The 15,102-nt window shown below is 46.1% G+C and overlaps 2 protein-coding genes across 2 annotated transcripts in view; both read right to left on the bottom strand.

Annotated features, from left to right (window-relative positions):
- The window catches only part of ARHGEF33 (Rho guanine nucleotide exchange factor 33), a 25,277-nt gene extending 24,442 nt beyond the window's left edge, over positions 1-835 (bottom strand). The window contains exon 1 of the mRNA XM_035896589.1: positions 737-835. Coding sequence (XP_035752482.1) covers positions 737-758 — 22 coding nt within the window. The 5' untranslated portion in view covers positions 759-835. The remainder of the gene's footprint in view (positions 1-736) is intronic.
- Positions 836-9,514: 8,679 nt separating this feature from the next.
- Positions 9,515-14,851, bottom strand: MORN2 (MORN repeat containing 2). The gene is given in 7 exon segments (XM_009640603.1): positions 9,515-9,602; positions 9,604-9,643; positions 12,753-12,837; positions 12,839-12,891; positions 13,822-13,832; positions 13,992-14,079; positions 14,800-14,851. Coding segments are annotated over 7 exon segments (417 nt in total).
- Between the last annotated feature and the right edge of the window lie 251 nt (positions 14,852-15,102).

Raw genomic sequence — 15,102 nt, 5'->3', positions numbered from 1 at the left:
GGAAAGAGATGGTCCCTCCTGAGCTGACAGTTATGGGCACTCCTAAAGCTGCTCCCCTGCTCCTCATAGTTTCAAGAGTTCCTCAGCATATGGACACAGTCATCTCTGAGATGGCAAGGCAGAGCACAGTGCTGCAAGGGGTTGGGGGTGGAAAGCAAGTACCACCAGCCCCACATTTCCTCTGCAAGAAGAACATCTAAAGCCAATAACCACTAAAACCCTGAACCTGAGACCCCTGAGCTTTGCTGACTGTAGCAGCACTGGTTGCATGCAAGCAGTGTGGCCTGAATACGTCTTGGTACTTGCAGGATTGGGACTGGTGCAGAAGTCTGGGTTTTGGCACTGACATGAACAAGAACCCCTTGCAACAAAGCATATGGTGGAGAGAAGCAGATCCTCATTACAGCACCCTCATGTAAGCCATAGTTTTTGACAGTTAGCAGTCTCTGTACAACCAAAGGCAAGAGAGGGGAATGACCCACATTGGACATTACCTGTGTCACAGGATTATTTTTCAGAGAGGAGAGGGAGGTGTTTCTAAAATAAAAGATAAAAACTTCAAGCCCCAGATACTTCTATGGAACTAAAAGAAGGGAACATTTGCCCACAGCTGCCATGGCTAAGTGGTGCTCTTGAGGGGCAGGCTGGCGGTTGCCAGCAGACACATCATGTGAGAGCAGGTTTCTTCCTCACTGTCTTTCATACTGTCAAGAAGTGAAATAAGAGGATGCTTTACCTTCTTGTTTGTTTGAGTCCATGGCTGCTATAGGGTGTGCATCCTCGCAGGGACTCCTGTCCTCACTCTTGAGGGTTCTGGCTGGTCACTGGGAACATCCCATGGCTTAGAGCTGCCCACATGTGAGCCCTGCGATGGGTCAGCTGGTCTGAACCCTGAGTGCAGAAAGATGCAGAAAGGGTTTATTGAGCAGAGATGCTCAAAGTTCAGAAAACAGAGAGAGGAGGAGGGATTTGAGAGGGAATGAACATCCTGAAGGGTTTTTTTTGATTCACAGTGCCTCCACAAGGAGAGTGGGCACCAGTACAAACACTTCCCTCCCAGCCCAAGGCCACTTGTGCTTACATGGATGGGTGATTAAGAGGTACTATGTAATCCCACAGAGACTATTTGCTTAGCAAAATGCTTCTTGTATGAATGCAGAAGCAAAATGAGATGTATTTTGAATGGCACGTGAACATCTTGCATGGGTGCTCTGCACCAAAGAACCAGCTTTTTTGCTATATAACTAATTACCCAAAATGTCATTCAAGCTCATGTTTGGGCCACAGACATACTGCCTTCACAACGCTGCTGCACAATCCTGCCGGCAGTTTTGGAAGCACTTGTACTGCATGCCTGCTTTCTCTGTCAGTTGTCTCCCTGACTTGTGGAGCACAGGAGTGCTGCAAGGCACCTCAATGTGTAGAGCTGCAGCCTCTCTGGAAACCAGCGCCAACAGAGCATGATGCCATGTCTGAGTCACTCCCTTGGTAAAGCAGGTAATGAGGTCATCAGTCTGGTAATGGAGTTAGGACCTTGAGAACAGTCTTAAGATCAATGGTGCAGGCAAAGCCCCAGAAAAAAGGATTGCACCAGCTCACACTTCTCTTATCAATATGGGCACTGCCCCACATCCACGCTTCTTCTCCTCAGGGTTTAATTCAAGTTTGCTTTTGTCCAACCTTACTAGGAAACTAGATGTGATTTAGGAGTTTAGAATAACCTCCTACCTCTGTTCCAGTTTGTCACAGATATGCCCAAGGCTGATGTGAGTTATCGTTAGCTTTGCTAATGGGATTGCAGGGGCCAGTGTAATTACAGCACTCTGCTGACACAGCTCTGCCAGGAGGGCTGTGGTGGTTCAGAGAAGCCTGGAGTGATGTTTTCAGAGAAGTAGGCACAGAGAAAGGTACATCATAGCATTAAATAGATGGGAGAGATGCAAAAGATGCAAGAGCCGTGGGTGACTTTAGGAAATCGTTGCAGAAGCAGTTGCTTCTGGGGCAGTCAGCTGCGTAGCTTGGGGGGCCACACACTTTCGACCTGACAGCCTTCCACTGTGGAACTGCCAAGGGAGGAGGGTAGTGGCACCATCGGGGCCCCCGAGATAGGGGCGATGCTGAGCACTTGCAAGCTGTGTCGAGGGATGCCTCTTGTGGTCAGGCTGGGAGTGGCACAGCCATCACCACACCCAACCGGCCTCTTGCTGAGGGTGTGATGTGGACTGAAAGGTTTCCAACACAGTGCTGGAGGGACTTGGGGTTTAGCATCTTCTAGAGAATGAGGATTCATGAAAGGTTAAACTTCTTATTTGTAAGAGAGCTGCTTATGAGATCTCTGCCAAGAAGATTCCGTGTCTTCTCAGGGCAGAGGATCCTTTGGTCATGCATGTGGAAAAGCTGAGCAAAGGTGGAAGGATTTTGGCTGTGGGCTTTGTACAAACAGGCTGGGAAAGCTTCTAGGTGGACACCTGGTTACAGTGAGGTAAGTGTAATAGTTTATCAAATCTGTTTTCTATCAGCTGACAGTGTAAAAGTTATTTTTTTGTTCTGAAGACTCTTAGGCTCATGGCAGAGTTTAGATGGGCAGGGAGTTGCTGACTCAAAGCAGGGTGAACCTCAAAGCTAGATCATATTGCTCAGGGCCACATCTAGTCAAGGGCTGAGTATCTCCCAGGTTGGAGACTTCTCAACCTTTCTGGGCCTGTCCCAGGGCTGCACTGCTCCATTAGGAAGAATTATTTTTCCTTATGGCCAGTCAAGGTTTCCCTTGTTGCAGCTTGTGCCTATGGCAATTTATCTTTTCATTGTGTCTGTGAGAAGAACCTAATTGTCTGGTCTATAACCCCCATTAGGTGGTTGCAGATGGCTGCAGGACAACCCCCCCCTAGCCTTTCCTTCCCCAAGCTGAACAAACCCAAATACCTCAGCCTCTCCTCCTAGGCTATGTGCTCCAAGCCCTCTTTAGCAGGAAAAAAAAAAAATCTCTTTTTCTGATAGGTATTCCAAAGAATGGCAAGAATGTTATTTGCTTCCAAAACACATTAATAGGCAGTTGGTTTTAAAGTAGCTAAACCTCCCCTCTAAGTTGTTTTGAGGAGAAGGTACTTAAGTTTGGGTCTCTGAGCAAAACAGACTTTTAAGTTCCACCTCAGTAGCAGCTTGTTTAGTAGCAAAGTTGTTAAACTTTGCTCCCAGTTTAGACTAGTCAATGCCATAGCAAATTCCTGAGGTTTTTGTTATTAGGCTGTTGAACTGGGACCAGCTTGTTTAACACTGAGAACCGGTTTCAAAATTCAGAATTGTTTGTGCAATGTTGGAGGAAAAAGGACAAATAAGAAAGGCAAAATAGGTATGAAAGAAATTTAAACCTCCTCTGTGATAAACATTTTCACTGAAAACAATGAAAACAGCTTTTTGCTGGAAATTCATTAGATTTTTTCTAATAACAGAAACATGTACATATTTTTACCTGCTCTTCTTTTATTTTATTAATGTTTTAGCATGCCAGTTATAGCAATGTAACAATATAGGACTGTTAACTATTAATAATAAGTAACAAACATCAATTGGCATGGAATTAGTTACATTAATATACTATTAAATACACTAACTACATAGCCTGTCTTAAAGATTTTATAATTTTACTATACGCTTATTCTGGGGGATCCCTAAATCTCCAGTAACAATGTGACGCTCATACCTCTGGTGTTTGCAAGGCAGGGTGCCCATACCCCACCAGTACCAAAAACATTTATTGTGGGAGCATGCAAAAATGAGAATCTCTAACCCATAGTGCTGCACAACTTTAAACTGGGGGGTCAGGGGACTATGATGCATGAGGCAACAATGTATAAACAGGTTGCAGTGGCAGGCATCCAAGGTGAGGAAATGCAGAATTAAAGCGTAATTCAGTTCCACCAAGTGTTCTCTACTTCCACTCTTAGACCAGCTCCTCCCAGGCATCTGAGACCTCAAAATGCTTGTGTGTCTGTCTAGGTCCCACTTCAGCAGGTCCCCCTGCCCAACACATCACCAGGGCTATGCCACCAGTCTCACAGATGGTGATTCAGAGTGAAGGATGCAGCACCAAGAGCATCTGTGGCTTCCCTCCACTAACTCATGGAAACCTGCAGTTGTCACGAGAGGCAACGCACCTAAAAGGAGAATCTCACAGGAGGGCATTTTCCCTCTCTACTGTGCTACAGGTGATGACATGAAACATCTTGGGTCCAGTACAAAGAAAGCAGTTTGTCTGATATGGAGAAAAATAACCTACATGAGATTTTAATGAGGGAGAAGTAATACTTGTAGAAGAAGGGCTCATATGAGAATGTGTCATTGCCCGATTACTTATCTTCTGTTCTCACGTGCTTTCTACTCACGGCTATGCAGGACTGGAAGGGAGCCCTTTGGCATCGTAGCTTATCTCTCAGGTTATAAAAATGCTGTTGGTTCATGGTATGAGCAGTAATTTTTCCTTATAAGAGGGAACTCAAAACAATACCTGTACAGCATGAGGAGTTTCCACATCACACTCATGCAGACAAGGACAACGTTTGAGCACAGTCTCTGTCCTCTGTAGAGCTCAGGAGTGAGGCTTTGAAACTGGGACACTGGGGATGCCGCCATCCCCTCCTGCTCCAGGCACCATGAGGCACTCTGCTATACGACCGCACTGCAAAGTAGGTTGACCTTGGTTAAGTGGGTCCAGGAAATCTTGCCTGTTTTACCAGAGTAACTGTCTTTCATGTGTCCTCTAGCTACAGCCTGCAATTTTCTGAGTCACCCCTCGGTTCTTTGTTACATTAAATAATTGCATTACATTGGCTACTTGCCAGCATTTACGGCTCACTGCCGGACTCCATGAGTATATAACACTGCCTGCCTGTCCCTGGTTCTTCTGAATTGCCAAATACATGGAGCAAAACTAGTCAGTCCTTCCTCATTACTAAAACAGAATGTGCACCTCACCATGGTTTGGAGTGAATGCTTGTCCTCTGTTCGCCCTGACTGCCAGGTAGGGAAGCTGTTAACGCTATCCTCACCAGGGACAAGGGTTTCAGTCAGCCTGAGTTGGCTGAACAGTGCCTGGCTTGTTCCTAAAGGGTGCAAAAAAGGGGTTGGAAAATAGGACTGACATTTGGCCCTAAGACCTAGATGTGGGCTGCTTGGTCAAATCTTGCTTCTGCTGGCAGCAAGCAAGTCATAAGCTCACAGCAGAGCCTAGGTGAGTAAGAACACTTGTATGTCTCTAGTCCAACTTCCTGCTCAAATCAAGGCTAACTCCAAATGAGATCAGGTTCCTCAGGGCTGTGTTTAGCTCAAGTCTGAATATTTCCCACACTGGAGTCCTCGCAGCCTCTCTGGGCACTCCAGTACCCTGGGGAAGAATATTTTTCCTTACATCCAGTTGGGGTTTCCCTTTGCTGCAGCTTGTGCCCATTGCCTTTCACTGTGCACCTCTGGGAAGAATGTAGACTCCCTCTGCTTTATAGCCCCCTTGAGGAAGTTAAAAGCTGGAAGAGCATCCCCACCCTCCTTCACCTTTTTTTTTCCTCAGTACTGAGCAAAGCCCACACCCTTAACCCCTTCCCATATGCACATACATGAATGCATGTGCCCATTAGCTGCAAGAGCAAGCTCTCCATGAGGCTGCTTTCCTAAACCACTGTCAGGCCTCCACCCACAGAAAATCCAAGGTTTGCCTGATATGCTAGCCCACCACAGGTTAGTTTCCTCATCAGCAAGATGTTATTGTTCCTCTGCAAGCTCCCCACTGGAAAGGCTCAACACCCGGTCACATAAAGCCATCAGCAGACTTGCCTGCATCTTGGCCTGCAACCGAAGCCTGTGACCTCCCTGCTTTAGCGACAAGAAACAGCAAAGACATGCTTGTTTCTTCAGAGCTGAGCATTAAAACTCATTTACCCTCCTGCAGCTCTCATCAAGCCAGAATGACATCTCTGGAGCAAAGCCCAGAGAATAGTTTCAGGGCAAAAGGAAGCATTTCCCTCTTTTGTGTCTATCTTCCCTCCAGCAGCCAAATCTACCAAGCCCAAGAACCAAAGCTGAGTGCCACATCTGCCATTAGCAATCACCATGATTCTGGCCACTGGTGTCCAGCAAAGAATACTGCCCTGGTGCTTCACACGAGCGGCTGGTGCTGCAGCCCCCCCAGAGCAGATCAGGTAGCCTGAGCCAGCACCCACTTCCCATGAGATTCCCAAGGGAGAAGGTGTGGATGGACAGAGAGGTCCCAGTGGGTTGCTGCCCTTTAGCTATGCCCCAGGCACAGGGTCAAAGACTGGAGTGAGGTGCCGCTGAGACAGCACAGGGGTGGGATTCCCACATGAAGCTCTGTGTGTGGGAGGGAGGGGAGGCAGGTCCCCGGCCCGTGCTGCCTTTGTGAGACTGTGCTCACCCTTCCAGTGCTCCCCCACATGGAATCGCACAACTGTGCAGAGGATCATTTGTTAAAAAAGACCAACTGAACACCCCAAGCATCAGCATGCAAACAGTAAAGCATTTACAGCCTAGCCTTGATGGACAACAGTTACTATTTGTTTGGCTTTCTGTCCCATCCTGCTTCTGGAATCATGACATGGGTAACAGTGGAGGTGAATCCATATGCACTTTTGCTGCTTCAGTTGTTAAACATCCACAGTTTTCCTAAATAAATGCTTGGGATCTTCCTGGTGACTGTCTCAATCCTGCTGGCTGAGATTGCTGGCTGTTTTAAATATCCCACTTGGAGAACAACCCCCCCAGTACTCTAAAGAGAGAAAAAAATCAGCAATTTACTCTCATGCTTTATCTCCAGCTAACTCTAACGCAGTTGTCATTCAGATACTTCAATTCAGCATAATACCTCAATTTAGCTCTTAATTGGTAAGAGCAAAAAATGTCTTTCTAACCTGGTCATTTAGAGACCTTACACTAAATACAGCCTCACAAGATTCTCAAAGCACACTAAGAAGCTAGATCTCCATACACGGTCTTAGAAGAAATCAGCTGGAAATAATTGTGGGCACCGAAGATGCAAAATACTTTAAATACTATTTTATGTGCTGCACATGCAACATTAAATAGATACAGTTCTAGCTTTTTCTAGTAATATGAAAAATTAATCCCACTCTTCACCCCATTTTAAACTTACCCCAGGCTAGCTGAAGATCCTTCAGCACTGGCGGTTGCCAGAGTTGGGAATTAGCACTGTGCAGGAAAGGAGAGACAGAGGAGAACAATGGTGGCTTGACGTTTCCCAGGATGGGACTGTCACATGCTAATCGCTGATCTGAAATGCAAGCATAACAAATGCCTTCTAATTATGTAATCTTCAGGTCACATCCTTGCATCCCCATGCAAAAACCAGGACTGTGCACTTGGAAGAAGTTGATACTGACTTTTTTCCTTTTTAATTAGAACTGCACACTGCTGCCTTGTGAAGTGACAGGCAGAGGGGGCCGTGTTGTGAGAGCCAGGTGCTGATGTGGTCTCCGCTGCTTCATCGAGCTCAGAGGCTCTTAAGTACCGCCTGTGGCACCCAAGCGAGGCAGCCTGCAGTTGGGGACAGGGAGACAGGGCCAGCTCCTCCCTGCCTTCTCTGACACCCTCAGTCTCCTACCACGCATGGCCTCACTATGGATGCCAGGGGCAGGAGGGCTCCCCTTCTTTCATTCAGGGGCCAAGAGTAAGGTTGCCAAAGTAGCCAGGGCAGAGCAGCAGCAACCACCAACACTTGTGTAAATAAATAAGGGCTTGGAGGAAGGTGGGAGAATGGGAGGCAGGAGCCCTCCACACATGGTCCATTTCTTCACTAAGGTCCTTGCAGGTCTTTTTGCTCTTGAAGGTCATCAAGAAAGCACAGGGAGAATGCAGGTAACTCAGGGCCAGGGGTGTCAGGAAAAGGTTTGAGTCAGTCCAGTGTCACTCCGAAGCATAAGAGCAGGGAGACATAAAGGAGGAGGAACAGTAACAAAAGGCTATCTAATTTCTCCCTGAAAGACAAAATATATGCTTCAAAGATACCTTTCAAGCAGAAAACCTGAAATCTAAAACCTCACAGCCTAAATCAGTATAATAGCTATGCAGCACAGATAAATGTGGTGATGTGGAGTCCTAGCAAAGGAGCTGAAAGGACAGGCTCATAGATTAACAGAAGCTCTGTGGAAGATGCTGCTACCTCTGAAGTCAAGGACTAGGACAGAGGACACTATTTTTTTGGACCTGGCTATTTCAGGAGCAAAACACAACAAAATTGAACAAAGTAAAATTATAGTTCTGAAGGAATTTGCTATAAAGTGCATTTTTTGTGGGTCAGAGATAACTGAATTCAACAAATAGCTCAAGCTAGGAAAGCGTTTGTTTTTTTTTTTTTTTAAATAAAAACTTTTAGCTTCATGAAATCTATGAACAAAACATTTCAAACCAAGATTTTCCTACAGGCAGCTTTAAAAAAAAGGTCTGAAAGGTGTTACATTGCCAAATGATCCATGAGCAGCTTTGTTTCAAATGGCTCAGTATGTTTCAGTCTGCTGATAATGTGCTGGTTTTTCATTGTGCTAAGAAACGCAGGCCCAAGATTTTTCCAAATCCTAGCAAAATTATCTGAGTATTTGAAGGCACATTTGAAGGAAGAGCATTTGTACATTGTGCCTATGAATGGAGGCAAGGACAGGTATTTACTAAAACTCCACCAAATATCTGGCAAGCAAAGACTTGACACGCATTTTTTCCTGACAGCGCTAGTATGTTGTGTTTTATTTTTTTAAACTAGAAAGCAGTTTTTCTGCTTTGTAAAGCAGAGTATTTAGATTCATAGTGTAGAGACCTTTGGTGACCAAATGCAAACTTAAATAGAAATAGATTTTTCATTGCATTAGACTTTCTGATGGGACAGTGGCAATGATCAGGCTCCCCTGTCTACTTCCCCTCCCAGAGTAAAGCAGCTCTGGTGCATGGCAGCAGTCTGTCCTTGAGCTGTCTGGTACCGCAGCCTGGGGTTTATGGGCTTGACCTGTGCGGACTAACTACTGTGTTACAGCTGCACTCCCGCTCTGCCCTGATTCCACTATGCAACACCTGGGTTAGGGTAAACATGATCATATGAGCACTATGTTTGCAAAAGCTTCTGTGGGTGGCAAGGTTTGTTTTCTGGGTAAAGTTACAAAAGTTGAGCATAAATTAGGCTTCATTTGTTGATGACAGTTGTTTGGTTTTTTTTTTTAAATTCGGGGAGAAAGATATTCCTAGGGCAAGTTAAAATAAAAAAAAAAAATAAATAAAAAAGAATTCTAGTCATTAACTGCTCCACTTAGGAATTCACTCTATCCAACTTCATTTCTTTAAGGTTTTCATTTAGGAGACTTCAGCTGATCAGTCTGAAAAGAAAAATAATTTTATTTACTGTTGACATGCATCCTCAGGGGTTATTTTTAATAAATACCTGAAGAAATCAATGCCTGTTGAAAACTGGTCATAGCTGTTGAGCCCAGAATGCATCAAAGAGCTGCTTTTAACCAGTGCTGTCTGTGCCAAATAGCCACATTTTCAACTTCTGCTTCAGCCCCACTGCTGTGGAGCCATGAAATGTGCCACTCCACTCCATTTTCATCTATAAAGTCTCCTTCACCTTCCATCCTGTAATGACATAAATCCAGCCTGTTGAGAATGCAATCAGTTTGTGGCAGCACAATGATGTGTGCACCACCCAGATAAGCAAATTGCCAGGAATCAGAAACTTCCCAGTGTAGTGTAAGGACCTGCCTTAACTTTCTCCCACATTGTAGCCTGTAAAAATTTTGACCTACAAAGCACACAGGTTAAACAGCCAAGGAACATATTCCTTTCTTTGCAAAACTGTATTTATACTAACATCCTCCCAGCATGGAGTTTTTCTATAGGAAAAACTTCCTAGTCTTAGTCACAATTTGAAGTTACCAGGGATTAAGTCCTATGAAGTTGACTTTCATTAGGGGCAGATGTGTAAGTGTATGCAGCCAGTTACTCTGTGATCTTCTTGCTGTAAAAATCCATCCTCTCTTACCCTTATCCCATCCTGCTATGTGCTGTTATGACAAAGTGCAAAAATTTACAGCCTGCAGGAAAAAAAAAAACTGGCATGTGAATTCAGTCTTCATAAACCACATATTTCTGCTGATCTTTGAAAGCTGTGATCAAGCTGTGATCATTATACCTGAAAACTGCTATAAAGAAGAAATGTCTATGCATCAGCATCCCTTGCAAATAAGGGGAAAATAACTTTTAAAATCAATTACTGGAGATCTGTTTCCCTTAAAAAATGAAGCAGTCACAGCAAGTTGCTATGGTGCTGCCTATTTAATGTTCTCTCATGAAAGCTACAGTGATCTGGTGAACTGACACCTATCTCATGTGAGTAGGTAGAAACCAGCAATCCTGAAACTTGGAAAAGTAGCCTGCATTGGGCTGTCAGGCAGTGGCGCGTATTAACAGTCACAAAACAGCATCAAAAAGAAGAGGTGAAAACAGCAGTGGCTGGCAAAAATTGGATCTCTGCTGCCAAGGGTGTATCTACATCAATATTTGAGTTAGTTGAAATCACAAGTTCAAATCAGAACCAGCTGGTTTTCTGTGCAGATCAGCTACTAGTGACAAGCACTGTGCCGGCCCCTTTGCAGTGGGCTGTATTTTCACAAGAGAGTGAAGGCATCACCCTAAGATTTTTGAGAGAAAATGCCTGTAAAGCTACATAGGTGATCTACTGCTGAATGCCCTCACTGAAGTGATGAGTTCAGGCTTCATGCAGAATTCACATCTGTCGTTTAGGATGACAGCAAAAGACAGAAGCTCTGTAGCAGGTTTCCTTTGTAGCCTCTGTCTCCAATTCTTACTCATAAGCTTTTGACCTCCTCATGGCTATTCTTCAAGGGCAGCTCGTCACACTGTATCAATTTCTTGATGTGGAGGGTAATGCCTCCACCCTTGCTTCCTTTCCTGTCCCTTCTGAACAGCCTGTAGCCATCAATAGCTACATTCCAGTCATGGGATTCGTCCCACCAAGTTTCCGTAATGGCAAACAGGTCATAGCTTTCCAGCAGTACGGTAGCTTCCGACTCCTCCTGTTTGTTTCCCATGCTGTGTGCATTCACATAGAGGTATTTCATCTGGGCTGTTGGCCATGTCACCTTCTTAGTGACCTTCTTAGTCACCCCTTGTTTCCCATGAGGTGTTTCACAGAAGTTTCCTTGTTGGCTTCTACCACCTCAGGAGCCCACAGCTCATCTCCGCAAGACTTTGAATGTGCTGCAGTGTCCCTAGCATGCCTCTGGGCAACAGGTTAAGGGCTCATACTAGCACCCTTTAACTGTTGTGTATCATCCCACAGCTTGTTACAGGTCAGCCTGATATGTTCCCCCTTCACATCTCATTTAAAATCCTGTCAATGAGTCCCACAAGCTCCTGAGCAAACACCCTCTTTCCCCTTTGACAAAAACGGCTCCCATTTGATGCCAGCAAGCCTGGTGCAGCATAGGCCATCCCATTGTCAAAAAGCCCAAAGTTGTGACGGTGACACCAGCCACAGAGCCATGTATTAATAGATTGGGTCTGCCTGTTCCTTTCAATGTCACTGCCCACAACTGGAAGGAGGGAGGAAAAAATAACCTGTGCCCCAGATTCCCTCACTAACCATCCCAAGGCCCTGAAGACTTTTTATTAACCCTTGGGCTATGTACTGCAACTTCATCAGCACCCATATGGAAGAACAATAACGGGTAGTAGTCTGAGGGCCGTACCAGGCTAGGAAGTTGCCTAGTGATATCTCTAACCTGGGCTCCTGGGAGGCAGCAGACTTCCCTATGAGAAGGGTCAGCCTGGCATTTTGGACCCTCTGTTCCCCTCAGAAGGGAGTCTCCTACAACTATGACCCATCTATTCTTCCTTCTGGAGGTGGTAGTAATATGGTCTTTCTGGTCCTGACAACTCTGCCGGTGTAGATGGATTGACACCCACATCATCTCCACTGACTGGTCCTCCACATCTACAGCCTCATACCAGTTGTGCAGAGGCACCTGGGGAGGCATAGTGGGCAAGGAAAGAGTTTGCTTGCTGCCCCAGTTGTGGACTTGTTTCCACTCACTGCTACCCTGTAAGGCCCTACCTACATCCTGGCGGGAGGGGATACTGGATCCCTTTGATCACAGGCTTTTTCTGGTGGCTGTCCCCATTCAGGTTTCCGGGAGGCCAGAGCGTGGTTCCAACAGTCCCTTGCTCAGACTCCCTGATGCTTCTTAGCCTATCTACTTCCTCTCTTAGCTCTACCACCAGGTCAAGTAGATAGTCCACCTGAACACACCTTACACAGCTGTTCCCTCTGCTGACATCCAGTACAGTTTCCAGTACAAGCTGTTGGCACTCCCTGCAGCAGGAGACCTGGACAGCTATGCATTTTCCTGGGAGGTCAGTCTGGGTTGATACATCCTTTCTGGCTACTGCAGAAGAGATAGCCATCTGCTGGGTGGATGCCATGGCTACACTCCCTCTCGCCAACTGAACTTAGGTCTTAAGCTGGTAGAGAGAATTCACCTTCCCTGTGTGCCCTGCCTGCGCAAACTGCCATGCCACGCCATGTCATGTCCTTCTGAGGCACTCCCTGGGGGCTGCTCTTGTACCTGAAGGGATCAGGCCACTGTCACTCTTGTCCCCGCCCGTGCTGAGCCAGAGCTGCCGCTCATCAGGAGCCCGCTCTTTCCCGCTCGGGGGGTGGGTGGTGTTTTAATTCAATGGTCCAATGTGCTTTGCTCCATTTGGAGGCATGTAGGTTCCAGCCCCATGGAACATGTTGTCTTTGAACATAGACTTCATAAACTGCTCCAGAAGGATGTTATAGCCTTCCAGTACCATTCACCTGCACTTAATGAGATGAAGGATAAAGAAAATGGTTGTTTATGCTTATAGTATTATTTCATTTCACTGCAATATCCTTTCAGATTGCTGCCTTTGAGTCTGCTGTCATATTCAGATATGATAATGGAGAGGAAAGTGACTTTTCTTTCAGATTTCAGACAGGTTCCTGCTTCTACAAGGATTTCAGGTAAGAGCTGAGAAGTTTTTGGCCAGCCACAGTGCCCAATAAACCCCTCCTCTGCTGGTAGTCTCACAGGGTCGTAACAATCCATGCAGCATGGAACAGCTGTACCCAGCCCTGCAAATAACTCATCTACCCTGACAGCCTGAGGGGTTAACTAAGTTTTCCAGAATTTCTTTTTGTGGATCAAGGCACAAGAGCACGTCTTTCATTTTTTCAGCCTAGGCCACTAAGCCATGCCTGGGGATTTAAATCTGTGCTGTAAAGCACTTCTATGCCATAATCTTAATTCTTATAATTGCACCAATACTTTTGCAAGAGACTGAAAAAAAGGCCAGACTAATAAAGCTGCGAGATGCTGTTTCCTAATTGCAGATTTCCTTATTTGTCTCATTTCAAGGACTGTCTCCTCTCCAGCATCAACAAAATAAGCAATTTTCCTATACTTACTAATTCATTCCTGGAGAAGCCAGTAACCAAGGGCAGCCAAACAGTGGTGTATCTGCCGATGGCCAGAGCTCCCCTGTTTCATTGTGGGATGTGTGTGTGGTGTATATACACGTGCAGGACGGCCATGCCTTCCCCACTATGTGTGCACTGCCCCTTTGTGCAGGGCTTTCACAGTGGCTGTGCCATGCTGGGCACCATCCGTGCCACACTGCCCAGGTGTTTCGCCTGCAAGTGATGACTGGTCTGCTGGCAGAGGGATATCTGAAGAACCTCAGGTGTCTCAAGTTTTCAGACTGGGCTGTGACAAGATTCCCAGGTGGAAGAAGAGCCTGCAGCATTGGTCTGATCCTTCTCAGGTTATGACTTCCCTTTCTGTGTCTTTTTAAGGGTAGATATAGTGAGACGTGCTCCATTCCAAACCTAGAAAAAGTTTAAAATGAAGGAATACTTAAAATTACGTTGTCATTTTTTCAATCTGCCAACATACATAGTTCCGTTGGTGCCTGTGTGAACTACATGACCATTCCTTTCAGCACCCTTGGGTGTCCTTTTGTGCTCCCCCTCTAGAAAACAAGAGTGGTGGAAGACAGGTATTTTCACTTCAAGACAGAGAACATCTGAGAGGCAAAACCCTGAGATTGCACAATGCATTTCTTCTGTTGCACAAAGCCATTTCTCCCAGAGCTGACTCTCCATCTCCTGTGGACAGACTGCTCCCAGAGATGGTCCCTTGGAGCACGCAAGCCCCGCTGGAGCAGGCGCCTTTGGGTGCCACACAGAGAATGTTCTGTTATCCGTTCTTCCACCACCGCTGAGCCCCACTGTGGGGGTGGTAGGGAGCTGGCATGAGGCAGAGCAGACCCCAGCTGACCATCAGGCAGTGGCTGTGGCTGTCTGCAGGAGGATCCTGAGGAAACACCCCATGGCAGCTTCTGTGTGCCTGTGCAGGGTTCTTACATAGCCAAAGCAGTGTGTTACTTGGGTAAAAGTCCATTTTTGCTGGTATAATTTTTTGCTTTAAACTCCAACCTGGCACAGGTTGCCTGGAGGGGTTGTGGAGTCTCCGTCCATGGAGACATTCCAGACCCGATGGGATGTGGTCCAGGGCAGCCATCATAGGTGACCCTGAGTGTGCAGTGGGCGCTCCCCACCTCAGCAGCACAGCTTCGGGGTCACTTGTCACTTAAGTAACACTCAGCCTGAAACTGGTACAGATTTCCTCCATTTTAATCCCATACCCTCAGTTTTACAAAAGGAATTAGCACCTACCAAGATTTCCTTACCATACTTGTCTTTATTTGGGAATATGAAAGACACTTCAAAAAAACGCAGCATCTGTTGAGAAAGAAACAACCAGTGTCACTGTCAACAACTGTTGGCTGAAATTCAAACAGATATATACAAATAGATATTCAAATACACAGCAATATATATTAAAACACACAGCAGCTCGAAACCGCACATAATTATCAGCGTGCTGCTTGAGTGTGCGATTCTTTATAGGGGAGCCCTCAGTCCCGTCCGCGGGGCACCGTGTGAGGGGCGCGGGGCGGCCGGCAGGAGACAGCGTCGCCGCCCGTGGTTGC

Source organism: Egretta garzetta, unplaced genomic scaffold (assembly GCF_000687185.1).
Source record: "Egretta garzetta isolate BGI_Z169 unplaced genomic scaffold, ASM68718v1 scaffold360, whole genome shotgun sequence".
NCBI lineage: Eukaryota > Metazoa > Chordata > Aves > Pelecaniformes > Ardeidae > Egretta > Egretta garzetta.
The sequence above is the reverse complement of the archived record's forward strand: the minus strand, read 5'-3'. Positions and strand labels throughout refer to the sequence as shown.